Source organism: Spermophilus citellus, assembly GCF_964194105.1.
Source record: "Spermophilus citellus genome assembly, chromosome: 2".
Classification (NCBI taxonomy): domain Eukaryota; kingdom Metazoa; phylum Chordata; class Mammalia; order Rodentia; family Sciuridae; genus Spermophilus; species Spermophilus citellus.
In genome coordinates, this window is record NC_138183.1 from 5,341,994 (window position 1) to 5,359,095 (window position 17,102).

Genomic DNA, 17,102 nt, shown 5'->3' on the forward strand with positions numbered 1-17,102 from the left:
AAATTCCAGGTTCCCTGGAGGGCTACAGAGTGAGTCATCCTTAGACAGCTGTCAAGGAATAAATAGTGCATTGCCAGGAGTCAGGTCAAAGGGTGGAAGGATGGAGAGGGAGAGGTCTAGATGCCTCTGCTTTTCTTTTTAAACCCTTAAGTATACCTTCAAAATTTTTCTATCAATCTAGGGGAAAACTATACAGATAAAAACAAAATAAGTCATTGTACATCAGGTTCAGATCAATAACTTTCTTTGTTATTGTATGTCAACATAAATATTTTACCTCTTAACACTTATTATGGAATGAAAAACCCTTATGTTGAACAGAAACTTCCTGTTTTATTTCTGTCTCTCCCATTACCTCCTTGAGGAGGCCAGAGACAGGTGACTAAGAAGTTCAATACAAATTTTTTGTAAAGAAATTTCAGTAGGTACGTGGTAATATTTAGAGAAGGGCTGCAAACAGAAAAGTGTTATTGCAGTAGAAAACGGTACCAATTTAAGAATTTAAACTACATAAAGGGAATTGCAAACTCAAGGAAGTGTAAGTAAGAAACCCATGGGCTGACATAGAGGAAAAGGAAGCTCAGCTTCTGTTAGCATCCTATACTCCTGAACACTACTGGTAACTAGAGCAGAATCAGAAGCAGGGAGTGGGCTGTGACATCTCTAATGAGGCCCAAATCTTATGGGACAAGGACTCTAATCCATAGGACACAGAATCCTCCTCTGGACAGTGGGGGTGTCCCCATACCTTTGCTCCAAGTTAAGGGTCCTCTGATTGGGGCTCTTCTGCATTTCTCCACACAGCACAGTTTCATTTTTTAAAAATTCTACTTACTCAACTATAAGCCTGATCTAGTCTTGTCCCCTACAACACTCATGCTGTCCCATGGTGAAGCTCCCACAGCTTTGTAAACCAAACAGACCAGTTTTCGGGTTGTTTCCATACAGGGCTAATCAGAGTCATCAAGGGCGGGCATTTCAGAAATCTACTATCTTAAGGTCTGATGTGTTTTTCAAATTTCTTATGGGCACTTCTCTGCTCAGTGGAATTCATTCTGTTCTTTCTGAGAAATACATGGATAAAACCAGATATCCAGGGATAGGAGATTTGGCTAAAAGGTTTTCCTATTCCTCTGCCATCATTCCACTCATCCCAGTAAATATCCATACAATTCAGAAATTATCCAATTATCCATTAACGTCCTTGAGGAAGCCAGAGATAGGTGTCAAGGAAATTCAATAAAAATTCTCAAATATACTCTTCTGTCATGTATATCTAAAATCAACAAGTAAAAATAAACAATAAATCAAGGGGGAAAAAGTTTTTTCAAAACAAAAACAAAAACACAACAACAAAAAACTAACACAGGGCATGGTGGCGCAAGCCTGTAATCCCAATGTTTAGGAGGCTAAAGCAAGAGGAACATGAATTCAAAGCCCATCTCAGAAACTTATCAAGGTACTTAGCAATTCAGCACAACCCTGTCTGTGATAAAATATTTTACAAAAAGGGCTGGAGATATGGGACAGTAGTTATGCACCTGTGGGTTCAATCCCCTGTACCAAAATTTTTTTAAAACTTTAGAATATACAGAAAAATACAAAGAAAAAGAATTATTTGCATATATTGCGGATTGAACCTAGGGCTTCACACATGCAGGCAAGTACTCTACCACTAAACTACAACCTTATCCCTTGATATTTTGTTTTATTTTGAGACAGGGTCTCACTGCGTTACTTAGGCTGGCATGGAACCAATGATCCTCTGTGCCTCAGCCTCCTGAGTATCTGGAGTTATAGGCATGTGCCACTGCACCTGGCTGGAAAAAATTTTCTTACTCTAATATTGAAGATATAACTGTGAAGGTACAGATCTACTTCCAGTCTTTTTTATGTTTGTACCTCCAGGATGCTTTATTTCATGTTTTCCTTATCATATTAAAAACACATTTGCAGCTGGGTGAGGGGGTACCTGCCTATAATCCCAGCAGTTCGGGAGGCTGAGGCAGGAGGATCATGAGTTTAAAGCCAGCCTCAGCAACATCGAGGTGCTAAGCAACTCAAAGAGACCCTGTCTCTAAATATAATACAAAATAGGGCTGGAGATGTGGCTGAATGGTTGAGTGCCCCTGATTTCAATCCTGGATACCACTCCCCCCACAAAAAAAAAAAAAAAAAAAAAAAATCACTGGCCAGGCATGGTGGCCCACATGTGTTCCCAACAACTCAGGAGGCTGAGACAAGAAGATCATGAGTTCAAAGCTAGCCTCAGCAACTTAACGAGGCCCTAAGCAACTTAGCAAAAACCGTCTCAAAAAATAAAAAGGGCTATGGTCAAGCATCCCTGAGTTCAATCCATAGTACCAAACACCAAACCAAACAAAAACAAAAACAAAAAAACTACATTTAACATAATTTCTTTGAAAACATGCTATATAATGGTTTACACAGTGTTCTGTGACCACATTTACTGGGGTATTCCTTTACATTTGGATAATTAAGTTGAATCCAAGTTTTCACTATTATAATTATACTGCAATATAAATTCTTTAATGTAGTTGCTTAACCACAATTTATTAGATCTATCAACAAAATTTTTAGAAGTGCAATGACCATGTCAAAAAGAGCAAAGGTCCAAAAGGTTTGTACACATGCCCTAACAGCATTTCTAAAACAACGCTTAGTACAACTCTGGAGTATGAGAGACCTCACTCACTTTTGTTTTTTCTTTTGTTCCAGATGACGATCCCACTCCAAGTCTAGAACATCATTCACATCCTGAACAGCAAACTTGACGTACTGATGAAGGCGCCGAATTTCCTACAAGAAAAAAATTACAAGGCAAATGATTAATTTTTCTGGTATCCTCGGGGGAAGATATATCAAAATAGTCCAAATAATTTTAAAATATTTCTATATTGAGAACATAATGAATAAGGAAAACATAATAGTAATAAAACCACTGAAACATTATAATTAAAATGCAAAACAGAAAATCAACTTCCTTTAACAGTGTGACACAGAAGAAGTATAAAAAAAAAAAGGGAAAGAGAAAGGGTGTGTGTGCTTAAGGCCCCAAGGGAAGAAATGTTCTTGCTTCATTCTAATTTTTCAGATCCTAGAAAGGGATCTCAACATGGTCTGGGAATTTTCCACTGCACTTTGGTACTCAGACAGTACATCCATTTAGTTTTTGCTCTCCCACCCATGAAATTAACTGTAATACAGACAAAATTATCCAACAAAACAGTGCTGAAAATAATTCTGAATCTATCTATTCATAGCGTAGAACATAAGTCATCTCACCAGTTGAGAAAGACTTACTTTTCAAAAACAAAGGAGACTATTAGCACGAGAAACTAAATTTATCATTATTAAAATCCTCACCAATTTAACTTATTTTAGCCCTGTAATAACTTTCTTTGAATTTTGGACCACTAGTAACCTTCATGGCTATGCAACTTAACTCTTAGAATGTAAAAATAAAGGTGAAATATTTCAATTAAGTATATTTACAAATGTGCCTAGTACTGAAAAAAGCACTTCCTATCTGGTCAAAGGTATGATCACATCAAAATGTATTTTCATGATTACTCTTAAATAAGAGTGTGCATCCCAACTAAAAGAACAGAAAATAGCATTTAAAAGAGTGAAGCAGACTCAAGGGCATAGTAGTAGCCTTAATGGCAAGTGTAAATTTCAGCTCACACTAGATGGCAGGAATCTCTTTGGCCACTTTAGATGTGATCCCACCTCTGCAGCAGCTGATGCTGTTCCATCCTGAAGCTCTCAACTGGGTTGACCAGCAAAACCCAGCTCTTCTCTCTCTCTTTTTTAAAAAAAATATTTATTTTTTAGTTTTTGTTGGACAAAACATCTTTATTTTATTTTTATGTGGTGCTGAGAATCGAACCCAGCGCATGCCAGGCGAGCACACTACCACTTGAGCCGCATCCCCAGCCCCTCTTCTCTATCATAAACATTTTCTTGGAGTGGCTTATGTGCCCTCTCACTTGTGGTCCCACAGCAACATAGCCCACTTTAAATTTCCGTGTTCGCCTTTCTTGCTGTCATATACCCAGCTGCAGGAACTGTACATTGTAGAGGGAGGAGTGGCCAAAAGCTCAGGCTCAGAGTCAAACTGCCCAAGATCAAGGACCAGTATCTATGAGGGGTGAAACCTGGGGAGTTTCAGCATCTCAAGTTTCCTCATCTTTGCTCTGAATATAGTAGCACTCAATATATGCTACCTGCTATTATCTACTTGGCACCATAAAAAAAAAAAAAAAAATTCTTCCTTTACAAATGAGTGACGTGTATCTGAAGCTATGCTTTCCTTTTAGCTTGGCTAAAAAGCCTGGTATGCAAAAGGCAAGTGGTGGAGCCGGCAAGCAGGGCACAGCACAGGGCCTATACTTTGGAAATGGTAGGTGAACCATCAGTGCTCCCTCCTCGCCATGGGAAGGAACAGCCACAGCAGGAACTCCTCAGCTCTCTGGGAGAAGTGATAACTGCTCTCATTAGCAGAGGCAGGGCAGGGATGACAGGAGGAATTATCTGCAAGCTTGAGTTCTCTGAAGCAGAAGGAACTCTTCAACACACACCCTACTCCTGAGCTGGGAGACCAGGGCTGCCTGCACACCCACTGGGGGGTCTGAGGCAAACTTGAGGAGGGGGAAGATGACCCTCACATTAAGGCCATTCTGGGTAAATTTGAGAGATGGAAAACAAAATCCAATTAACTAAAGCAGAAATAAAGATTAAGAATGAGTGGGTAAAGCAACTGTGCTGTAGTATGGCACAGAGGAAAGAGGCACAGAAGATGGAGCATCCGGTGCTGGTTCCACTCCCATCAGCCAACACCACATGGACAATACCCGCTCCTAACCCAGGAAGCCCAATTTCTTCTTCTGTGTGGGGGATCGACCACTCCTACCTTGCAAAGCAGCTGGTTACAAAGACTAGAAAGAGTATTAAACACCTAGCAGATTACCTGCCTCTGAAAAATATCTGCTATGTGAATAATTAGTATTCCTGAGTTGGTTTACAAATATCTGTTTCCACACAATGCTCTCTTCCAACACTAAGGTTAAGGATCCATCAAGAATTCTATTTTTTGGGCTGGGGATGTGGCTCAAGCGGTAGCGCGCTCGCCTGGCATGCGTGCGGCCTGGGTTCGATCCTCAGCACCACATACCAACAAAGATGTTGTGTCCGCCGAGAACTAAAAAAAATAAATATTAAAAATTAAAAAAAAAAAAAAAAAAAGAATTCTATTTTTGAGCCAGGTGCAATGGTGCACACCTGTAATCCCAGTGGCTTGAGAGGCGGAGACAGGAGGACAAGTTCAAAGCCAGTCACAGCAACTTAGTGAGATCCTGTCTTAAACAAAAATCTCTTTTTTAAAATAAAATTTTTAAAAATTAAAGTGAGGGCTGGGATTGTGGCTCAGCGGTAGAGCGCTCGCCTACCACAAGCGGGACCCAGGTTTGAACTTCAGCACCACATAAAAATGAAGGCATTGTGTTGTGTCCATCTACACCTAAAAAATAAATACTAAAAAAAAAAAAAAAAAAAAAAATTAAAGGGAAAACATATGCCATTTTCTTTGCCACAGGTAAGAAAGTTTGTGGAAAGTTGGAAGTTATTAGCAGAAAATCAACAGCTTCATAAGGGGACATCATCCAATGTTACACCTAAAAAAAGGCAGTGATGGTAACAGGAGTTGACTCTTAAACCTTCAAGAAGTGTAAGTAGCTTCCCCCACCTGAAGCTGAGCTTCACTCCTGGGATCCAGCGGCCTCTTGTACAGTAGATGGAGGTACCCAGAATCCCGATTTCTACCATTCTGTTCTCTGGCTTCTTCAACACCGGCAAAGCCCTCAAGCAAAGTTGTTTTCAGGGTACTTATGTCTCCATGAAGAGACTAGAAAAGGTCAAGAACAAAATATTGATAAGAAATAAAACCTCTCTGCTTGGATCAAGAAAGGTGGAGTTTCTCAAACATTTAACATGAACACATGAATATATTTAACGATAACGTAATAAACATTTTATTGCTTGGAAAGAAAGATATTAATGTTCTTTTTTAATTTTTTGTCCTTATTAGAAAAAGTCCATATTCTAATAATAGGAAACTTAGAAAGCAAGGAAAATACCGATAGTACACACACTCCTACTACTAGAAGATGTCGCTACTGACACCATGGAGAGCTCTCTTCCTGATACCTTAGTTAAGACCAGGACTGGAGACAGACAGTCAAAATGGAACCTAGCACTATTACCTGGGAACTTTCAAAAAATAACTTATCTTTCTAAGCCTCTGTTTCCTGATTTGCAAAGTGGAGAGGGTACCGGCATGTACTACATGAAAGGCTGAGGGCTCAGCAAGGCAGTCCAGGGAGGTGTCAGGACAGTGTCTACACAGGGTGAGCAGCAACCAAGGTAACAACAACTCTGCTAGCTACGAGCAATGGACACGTCTATGCTGTAAGTTCTAATATGTTTTGCCTTACACTAGAAAAGATACTCAGTTTTCAAATATATCTAAATGAAATGTAACAAACTATTACAGAATGCTATTATCATCATCCCATTTCACAGATAAGAAAATGGAAACATAGGGTGGCTAGATTAACTTTCCAAAGTCAGGCAATCTGTTATAATGTCCAGATGGTTAAGAATGTGAATTTAGGCATTTCCGGGTAAACTGCTCAACACATAAACAACACGAACACTAAGACAATTTCTAAAAACTCCACTCGGGAGAAATATCCATACACACAAACCTCTGTGGTCTCTTTAATCTCCAAAAGGAAGGTGTGTAAGTCGTTTGACTCTGTTCGCAGCATCTTCATCTCTTCTGGAGTGCCCACCTGGAAACAGGCTTTGGAAGTCCGGGCTTTCAGCTCCTCCAACTCCTTCTGGAAGTGAGCGATCTGCAGATGTCACAACAAGGAAAAAGACTCCGCCTGAGTGGTGTGGAGTAACCACACTGCTGCTGCACTCACGTGCGACACGAGTGGGACTCCTGGGACTGGTCAGGGTACAATGCTAGAATAAACAGCCATGCAGGTGCTCAAAGCCATTCCAGTCTCAGTGTCAGAGCTACTCCTGGGAAAAATCCTCAAAGTTACCTCCTCCCCAATTCCAGCCATCACAGGATCTGAATCCTTCCACTGATGTCCCTGTTTTTCTGTGACAGGAGGCGGAAGTGACTTCGCCTAAAATGGAAGACAAAAGGATTAAAAATGGATTCTCTGTTACAGCTTCTAGAAGCAACTGTATCAGCGCCCACCACAGGGAATGGCACTTATATGGTAAATACTTCATTCCCCATAGGTTCTTCAGGACTGTATTTACCGGGTCCCTTCTTTGTATAGGGCACCTTCTGGACAGTGGAGACAGATGAGCAAGACAGACAAGGCCCTACTCTCATGGAACTTACCTCCTGCTTGGACAAGATGGATTTTAAAAAAAAGTAAACACAACAGATAAATTCAACTGATGAATAAACAGGAAAACATGAAGGCAATAAAAGGGGATCAGGGTCCTACGACAAATGAGATGACCAAGAAAGCCCTCCCCGGAGGCTGCTGTCTGAACTGAGGCAAGAAGTGAGGCAGAAGGCCAGGGGCAATCTAGGGGAAGCACCTCCTGGGGAATGAGAAGAACACGCACATAGAGCTTGGCACATCAAGTAAACAACAAAGTAAACAAGGGCTTTATGTTGTCAGGCAGGGCACTGGGTCAGGGAGACACACAAGGCATGTCATTCAAGGCCACGCTTAGGAAGTCTGGATTCAACTCCAGGTGTGCTAGAAGCCATTACTGGTATTTTAGGGGAGTTTAAATGACTACTTAAATCTAGGATTTAAAAGATCCCTCTTGCTGCTGTAGAATAGGGATGACATGGAGCAGTAGGAGCCAAGAGGGAGAGCCGTCAAGAGGCTGACCAGGTAAGAGATGGCAATGGCATGACATAAGATGCTAGCAGCAGAGCTAAGTGCTCATGACATATGACACAGTAGACAGCTGACAAGAACTCCTACTAATCTGGGTTTGAGGGAGAAATGCAAGGAATCGGGATACTTCTGGGTCTGGGGCTTGTGCTAAGTCCTGATCTGTTAGTGCCACTTACAGAGTTGGGAACACAAGGAAAAAAAGAGATTCTTGGAGAGATGGGACACAAGAGCTCTGCATTATAGATGTTAACATGTGAGGTGCCTTTTCAATTATTTGCTACATACAACAATTAACACTGGAGCAGTTTTAGATATTAGAATAGCTAATGTGTGTGCGTACACGCGTGTGTTTAACAAGTCATGTGTCAGGCATCGGGCCACAGGCTAGAACTCTGAACAGGACACTTGCCTTGTGCCCTGTGTAGACGTGTGTTCGGGAGACAGAAGAGAAAACAGGATTCCTAATCATGGGAATTCAAATCAGGGGTGGAACTGGTAATCCTCTTTATGTTAAAGTCATTAAAATAAACTGGAATGATGACTACAGATTAAAATGTGATAAGTAAAATAATACAGCTTTTTTAAAAACAGGAAAATATCTTTCTGACACTAGAATAGGAAATGACTTCTAAAACAAGACACACAAAACACAGATTATAAAAGAAAGTAATTGATATACTCAACTGTACTAAAAGTTAAGGCCTTGCATTCATCAAAAGAAACTATGAATAGGCAATTCAGACAGTACTGTATTTGCATTTTGTGTGTACGTGTTTCTCTCCAACTCACTCTTTTTTTTTTTTTAAAGGAAAAACACAGGGGAGTCTTTTTTTTTTAAAAAGAATTTTAATATTTATTTTTTTTTAGTTTTCGGCGGACACAACATCTTTGTTTGTATGTGGTGCTGAGGATTGAACCCGGGCCGCACGCACGCCAGGCGAGCGCGCTACCGCTTGAGCCACATCCCCAGCCCCTCCAACTCACTCTTAAAAAAATCAGTAAGAGGCTAGGGGGATAGCTCAGGGTTGGAACACATGCTTAGCCTGCCCTAGGTCCCGAGTTCAATCCCCTGTACGCCCCACTACAACAGACACATTAAGAAAAAGACACCGTCCAATTGAAAATAGGCTAAAGACATGAAGGGGTACTGGAAAAAAAAAAAACTGCCTAAATGGCCAATAATCATAGTAAATAAAGCTCAATTTTGCTGGACATCAGGGAAATACAAATTAAGACTAGAAAATACATCAAAAAGAGAAGAAAAATACCAGAAGAACAACATGTGCATGCCTAGGTGTGGGCCCAACAGAAAGATCATATGTTCACTGGAGGACCACGGTTAAAATGTCATAGCAACACTACTCAGGTAGTGTTAGCTGAAAAAATGAAGAGTGGAATTCCACTCAGCGCCCTCCAATATAGTCACACAATGAATTCCACACAGCAACATGATACGGATAACTCCCACAGACATCTGTTGAGCAAAACCACCAGCTACAAGAAGGCACGCCATGTGATTCCACATGATGGAAGGCACAAACAGGATGAACTTGTCTATGCTGTTAGAAATCAGGAGGGTGGGTACCCTTTGGCAAGGGTAGTGACTAGAAGGAGACACATGAAGAAGAATTCTAGGGTCCTGGTAATGCTATGGTTTGTCAATCTGGGTGCTAGTTACCAAGGTATATTCAGTTAGTGACAATTTACTCATCTATATGCATATTATGTTAATTTTATTCTATTGATTTATTTATCAATATTAGGTAAGTAGAAAAATAGCTTTTATGAGTAAACATTACAAATCATATGATGATCTTGGATCATCATATAATCCTAATTACTATTTCCAAAATCTGAATTCTAAAATATGAAAACCCATTTTGTTAGCATGCATGCTTGAGACCATAAACTAAATTCAGTATTGTACACTGAATTACACATACCTGAGGAGAGCCTGATTTTGCCACTGGAGGGGTGATCCTGGGTGACTTCTGCACCATTGAGAGCACTGGACCTGGACTGCTCTGAGCAGGTCGCCCTGTTACCATAAATCAGTCACAACAAACAGTATTCATTTTCCCATTGTTTCTCCACCACTCCTTTCCCCAATCCTAAGTAAGTAACAAATGCACTGTCCCTGGCTCCACTCTTACAATCTTTATTAAAGAATGATGACTTCCTCTGCTTCAAGGTAATAATAAAATAGATGTTAAAATTCTGAGTGTGACAAAAAGAAAATTAAAAACTCTCTTAGCCTTTCTTTGATTCATGTTTTAGATGAATGCTATACTGTGTTATTTGTGAAGAGCCCCACTTTACCTGAGATAAGGCTCTGCCTCCCACCTTACTCCATGTTAGAATGGCTATAAAGTAGACTACACTTCAGCTCATTTAAAGTTGGGTTCAAAAGATTAATTTTTGGGGCTGGGGATGTGGCTCAAGCTGTAGCGCGCTCGCCTGGCATGCATGCGGCCCGGGTTCGATCCTCAGCACCACATACAAAGATGTTGTGTCCGCCGAAAACTAAAAAAAATAAATATTAAAAAAATTCTCTGTCTCTCTCTCTTTAAAAAAAAAAAAAAAGATTAATTTTTGTTGTAAAAGATTACTGTGATCTCAAACACAGGATGTGATATATAGCTAAGTAAATGTTCAAGATTAAAAAGAAAAATTCTCAATGTAAAAACTTTTTTGCAGCACTGAGGATGGAACCCATAGCCTCCTGCAGGCTATGCAAGTGCTCTACCACTGAGCCACACCCTAGGCCTATGTAAACCACTCAGCAGTCAGTCACAGCTGCAGTGCATGTCACAGGAAGTATGTGCAGCCACATGAAGGACCCTCTGGCCTACTCTGACTCCTCACAGAACCCTGAGATGCAGCTCTGGGAACTAGGGATCCAAGTTTAAATTGAAGTTTACTCATTAGACTAGAACAAGGATCCCATCACCTTGTAAGAACTCACAGTATTCAGGACCCTTTTAGAAGCTTCTAAAATATTCTTACTCTGTTGCATATTACAGTCACCGGGGGCACTTTAAAGCAAACACACCAAAAATTCATACCAAAGCCTCATCCCAGAGTCTGATCACAATGCTAGGAAGTGGGTCTCCCAGTAAATTTAGTGTACAGCTGGCACTGAGATCCAATAATCTAGACCCCTCAATCTTTAAAAATTAAACACCAGTCAGGTACAGTGGAGCACACCTGTAATCACAAGGAAATGGAGGCGGATGTAGCTCAGTGGTAAAGTGTCCCTGGTTACCTGGGTTCAATCCCAGTACCACTTGGGAAAAAAAGAATTAAGTAATGGTGACAAAAGACCAAGGGGGGGAAAAAAAAGGTTTAAGAACTACTGAGATTAAGTGAGACTAAATGCAGTGTGTGATCTCTAGTTGCTCCTGGATTAGAGGAGGAAAAAAAAAGCCATGAAGAACCTTATTGGAACAACTCTAGAAATGTGAATGAGTTTAGATTAGATTGTTGTTAAATTTCCCAAATCTAATAATACATTAAGTGTGTCCTTGTTTTTGAGAGAGACACACTTAAGTATTTGTCTAAAATTAATTCTTAAATGTTTCAGAAAAAAAATTTACAAATTTTTGCAACCTCCACATGTTTGAAAAGAACTGCAACTTAACTTGTCTATAATTATCCCCATTAATTTTCTTTAATTAATTCACGTGCTTGCTGTATGGCACTCAACTGCGGCTCTTTCTCTCCTGTGCATGTGAAAGAACTGCTCCGTACCTGCCCATTGCATATGGCAGGTTGCACGTGAAGACAAATGCCCAACATCAAGACACCTTTTCAACTCTCCATGACAAATGTCAGAGAGAAGCCTGGCAGCACTAAAGCCACTGCAAATCTCCCAATTCAGAGTGCAAAAAGTGCACAAGCTGGGCCCTGTGCATGCACGCCTATAATCCCAGCAACCCCTGAGGCTGACGCAAGTGGATGGCAAGTTCAAAGACAGCCTCAGCAAAAGCAAGGTGCTGGGCTGGGGATGTGGCTCAAGCGGTAGCACGCTCGCCTGGCATGCGTGCGGCCTGGGTTCGATCCTCACCACCACATACAAAGATGTTGTGCCCGCCAAAAACTTAAAAAAAAAAAAAAAAGTTAAAATTCTCTCTCTCTCTCTCTTAAAAAAAAAAGCAAGGTGCTAAGCAACTCTGTGAGACTGTGTTTCTAAATAAAATACAAAATAGGGCTGAGGATGTGGCTCAGTGGTAGAGTGTCCCTGAGTTCAACCCCCAGACCCAAAACATCACAGCACATTAGTGTGAGACACAGGTAACAAGAAAAAAATAATCTTGTCCAACTATGTTAGTATAGATTCTTAATACACTGAAAATTGTCAATGTGCAAAGGAAGGACTGAGGTCTAAACCTGTTGACTTCAAACCATACCTGATGGTGAGGAAGAGACTGAGGACTTTTGAGACGTGGAGTTGGATGACACTGAGAGAGGCGTGGGGTGGCTGAGTGGTCCAGAAGCAGTTGGCTTGGAGGCAGGAGAGAACGGCATCATCGAGGGTGCACTTGGAGAGCTACTGACAGCAGCAGAGGTGGCCACTGTGGTAAACCTAAAAATGGCAGTGTAACTGCATCAAAAGGGTTTTCTAGAAGGTTCTTTCACACAGAGCACAAACAATACCACCAAAGAAAAATTCTTTTGGCAGTGCTGGGGATTGAACCCAGGGCCTTGAACATGGAAGGCACCCAAAGAAAAACTTACTATCCACACCACACTGCCTCCAGGAAACAAATACTTAGCTGCACTCATGAAAGTGAAAACAGGAAACATTTACCATCTGCTTACTTAGGAATAAACTATTCAACTAAAGCATCAATGTAGTATTTACTATGAAGATGAGACAACATGAAATGATTATTTTCTAGTCTAATAACCTGAGTGAAAATCAGGGTGGAACCCAATTACAACAGCTCATTATGGGGTGATCGCCTCCTCTAGAGAAAAGGGAAAAGGAAAACAGGTTGCCATCTTTGGAATGCCTATGGTCTTATAGAAAGTCTATCCTACCTTGTGAATAAAGTGTAAATATCTAAATATCCATCATTAGATGACCAGTCCAACAACTACAGTGCAGCCAGCAAGATGGAGCACTGTGCAGTGGTTAGAATGCAGTGACTGTGAGCCAACTGAATATTAACAGTGACAATATGGCCACAGCACCACCCTTGCAACAAGGGACAACATAGGCAAGAAAGGCAAAAATCTGGTAGTATGGACACTCAGGATCATAAGAAAAGGGAGCTGAGCGTGGAACACATGCCTGAGGTCCCAGTGCTCAGGAGGCTGAGGCAGGATCACCTGAGCCCACGAGTTCAAGACCAGCCTAAAGAACCTAGCAAGAGCCTGTATCAAAAAAAAAAAAAAAAAAAAAAAAAAAGATATAAGGAAGGGCTTTTCTCAAGAAGCGTAAGATTTAGTGGGGAGAAAGAAATAAGCAGATGAAGACAATGAAGAAGTAAATAAATAAGATATGGGCGCATGGGCAGGGCCTAGATCTGGAAGAAACTGAACACCATGCTAAAGAGTTTAGATGGTCTTCCAACAGCAATGAGAAGTCACAGGGTACCGCCAGGCAAGAGAGTCACCTCACATATCCACAGCTGCACCAGGTCACTATGGTGGCTGTTTTTTTCAACTGAGAAAACTGCTAAGTTCAGGGTGGACATGAAGAGGAAAAAAGACTAGGAGGGACTCATTTCCTTTCCAGGATGTATATTCTGGATTATCTTCTTTAATTAAAATAAGGAATTCCTACTCTGAAAAAGCAAAACAAGTATTTAAATGTAAATCTCTAGTAGTCAAAAAAATAAAATGCCACCTAAGAACCCTCAGGACTGTCCACTGATGAAATGTAAACCTTTGCGCTGGCTGAATTTTAACTATTTGCAAGTATCACTTCAGAAAAAAGCTCTGTAACTTTACTTGCAGAGGCTCTACTTCCAGCAGATGACACGCACCATTTCTACCAACTGCACAGAAGACTCAAACTTTAAAAGTGACTTACTTTTCACTAAGGTTGACCTTGACCGCAGAGGCTGAAGGCGGGAAGGAGGGTTTCATTCCCATGCTTGGGGCAGACACACTTGGCACTGGTGTGCTTTCCAGGGCAGGCTTAAAACCCGATGATCCGAAGGAGTAGGAAGCAGCAGACGGGGCCATGGGCGATGCTGCAGGGGTGGGAGCCACAGAGGCTTTGGAAGGAGGAGCAAAAGAGAAGGTAGAGGTGCCAGAGCCCAGGGCTGCTTTGGGATTGTCAGAGCCACTGGGATATGGAGGGGGCTCCCCAGTGACAGAAGCAGAGGATTTCAAGGATGAAGAACCAAAGGCGAATACAGCAGGGACAGCGCCAGCAGAAGGCACAGGGAAGGTGGCGATGGGAGTGGCAGGCAGCACAGATGGAAGGGAGGCAGGGGCTGGTGCTGCAGAGGCGTCAAGCTTTTGCGGAGCTTGAGAGGAGGTTGGGGTGGTGGGAGTACTTCCTGCAATGAGAATCAAGGAGAAAGGGGAGGATAAAGTTAACACTCTAACACTAAGGTCCACACAACAGAAAGCAAGTGAAGAAGGGTTTGTGCAGTGATCCTAGTTCAAGAAGCCAAAAACACCAAAAAAGGTAGTGTTGGACTTTCCATGGCAGGTGTTCCCTAACAGAAGGGGAGCTGTGAACCTCTGAAGGAACATGGAAACGGGGAAAGATGTTAGACTGGCTAATTGGACCTCATGGAGACCCCACAGGATAATACAGAAAACACACACTTCTCAGTGTCCCTATGGCAGTAGAAAAAGGGACAAGTGAGCCATTCTGCACCACCTACTTAACAACCAGGAAAAATCTAATTTAAATCACTACCTCAAAATATTCACTAAAGCAATTCCAGATGAACTAAAAACTTATACAAAAGCACCTCTGTACATATATCTCAAAGGGGGCAACGAGTGAGCTGACATGTGAGGTCTCTGAGAGTCTACCAACTTGATAAAAAATATAACAGAAAAATGTTAAATACTTAGAAATGATAAAATAAACAGTACATGAACTAAAAAATTTCTAGCAAAAGACAAACAAAATGTTTTGCATTAAAAAAAACAAATTGAGATTAAAAAAAAAATTTCAAGACTCTAGCTCAGTGAGAGGTGCAGTACTTGCCTAGTAAGCATGACATCTGGGTTTAATCCCTAATCCTACCAAACAATAAAATTAAATTACAATAAAATAAAAAATGTCAAGGCTCTAATAAAAATAAGATGGGAACCTAATTCACAAAAAGAAAATGCATTCATTCTTTTTTTTTTAAATTTTAGGTGGACACAGTATCTTTATTTTTATGTGGTGCTGAGGACTGAACCCAGTGCCCCATGCATGCTAGGCGAGCGCTCTACCACTGAGCCACAACCCCCAGCCCCACATTCATTCCTTTTAACCAAAGAACTATAAACTTAAGTTAGGGGACAATTTTATTGTCCTCTAAACTATTAAAATTTAAATATGTATGATCCTCCATGACTAGATGGGTGAAATGAACACGAAACATTTTATATTCAGTAGATAAATAATTTAGCATGGTTTTTAGAAAATATTCTGGCAGAATGTCTCAAAAAACACAAAATAATTGACCAAATAACCCTCTTCTAAGAATAAAACCTATAAAAATAATCTAAAGAATGAAAAAGATATAAACAAACCAAATAGTGAAAAGGAGCCAATGAATCCTAAACCCTTTTGTTTTTTTGGTACCAGGGATTGAGCCCAGCAATGCTTAACCACTGAGCCACATTCCCAGCCCTTTTTTAATTTTTATTTTGCAACAGGGTTTCTCTAAGGTGCGTAGAGCCTTGCTAAGTTGCTGAGGCTGGCTTTGCTTGCAATCCTCCTGCCTCAGCCTCCCAAGTCACGAGGATTATAGGCATGTGTCAATGAGCCCAGCAGCAATCACAAACCACGAAGCCTAAGGATCTAGACAATACTTAGGACTCAAATTGAAAGCCAATTCTCCAAGGATGTACACATCCTTTCTCACAAGTCAAGGAAAGATGCTTATAGAAAAACACTGGAAAACAAAAGATAGGCTTAAAAGTGGTCTTGCTTGACTAGGGATATAGCTCAGTAGCAGAGCATGTACGAGGGTTCAATACCAAATACCACAAAAATAAAATTATAAAAAAATTTGTTTTAATTTCAAAACTTTCTATAAGATAAACACATAAATTCTTGAAATTACTAATTAAATAAAAAGGATATTTTTATCAATATACTTCCTATTTATTAATTAATAAGATTTTTTTCTTCTAGTATTAATTACATTAGTAAGCCTTGGTCCTTCCATACTGGCTAAGAAGACAGTAAATCTTCAAGGGAAACACAGTCTAAAGCAATGAAATACGTAGGATACAAGGGTGTAAATAACATTGTCTGAAAACAAAGACTCAAGTAGATTGTCACTTCTATGAAAATACAATCATGCAACAAATCTGCTCTACAAATACTTCTTTAACATAACACATACAGAATCAGTAACAGCTAGCTTCTTTAAACACAGAGATGCCAGTCACTTCCATTATCAGATAGACTAACTCAAAAAACACATGCCAGCCCCTAAGGACATCACAGGCATTTTCCCACTGAAAACAGAATTGTACATTTGGAAACCGTCACCCTGCTACTACTGCTCTTCCAATACCATCCTGGAGTAGCAGCACAGAAGCAGAACCATTAATGTTTTCTAAACTGACCTAGTCCTTATCTCCACCTGGCAAACTGCAGGGACAGACTTTCTACCCCTTCAGGGGTTCTTGTCCACGCTTCTGAGCATGACTATTACTTCTGCACCAGCTGTAAGATAAGAAGGGAGGCCCTCTAGGAGAGGCCAACAGTAAAACCAACCTCTGGTTGCTCAGGCATTTGATGGGCTAGCAGCAAAGAAGAAACAACTGCCCCACAGGCTGCTGACTCAACAGGCTGTCCTGCTTGTCACAAACCAGACTTCAAGTGCAGTAATTCATGGCACTCATGATAACTTACGGGGGAGACACTACTCAAAGAGCACACCCACTAAAGATAACGGAGCTTTCCAACACTGGCTCCGTCTATGCTGGCCACCTGGCATA

General features: G+C 40.8%; 1 protein-coding gene across 9 annotated transcripts in view; it reads right to left on the reverse strand.

The window, feature by feature from the left end:
* Window positions 1-17,102, reverse strand: part of NUP214 (nucleoporin 214) — an 88,127-nt gene that overhangs the window by 57,445 nt on the left and 13,580 nt on the right. For 5 of the 9 annotated variants that reach the window (XM_081280085.1, XM_081280081.1, XM_081280080.1 and 2 more), the window contains 7 exons: window positions 14,005-14,479; window positions 12,374-12,549; window positions 9,908-10,002; window positions 7,137-7,223; window positions 6,789-6,938; window positions 5,768-5,926; window positions 2,717-2,820 (listed from right to left, as the gene is read on the reverse strand). In XM_081280085.1, coding sequence (XP_081136211.1) covers window positions 2,717-2,820; window positions 5,768-5,926; window positions 6,789-6,938; window positions 7,137-7,223; window positions 9,908-10,002; window positions 12,374-12,549; window positions 14,005-14,479 — 1,246 coding nt within the window. The remainder of the gene's footprint in view (window positions 1-2,716; window positions 2,821-5,767; window positions 5,927-6,788; window positions 6,939-7,136; window positions 7,224-9,907; window positions 10,003-12,373; window positions 12,550-14,004; window positions 14,480-17,102) is intronic. The other 4 variants (XM_081280086.1, XM_081280087.1, XM_081280084.1 and 1 more) reach the window with 3 other exon arrangements.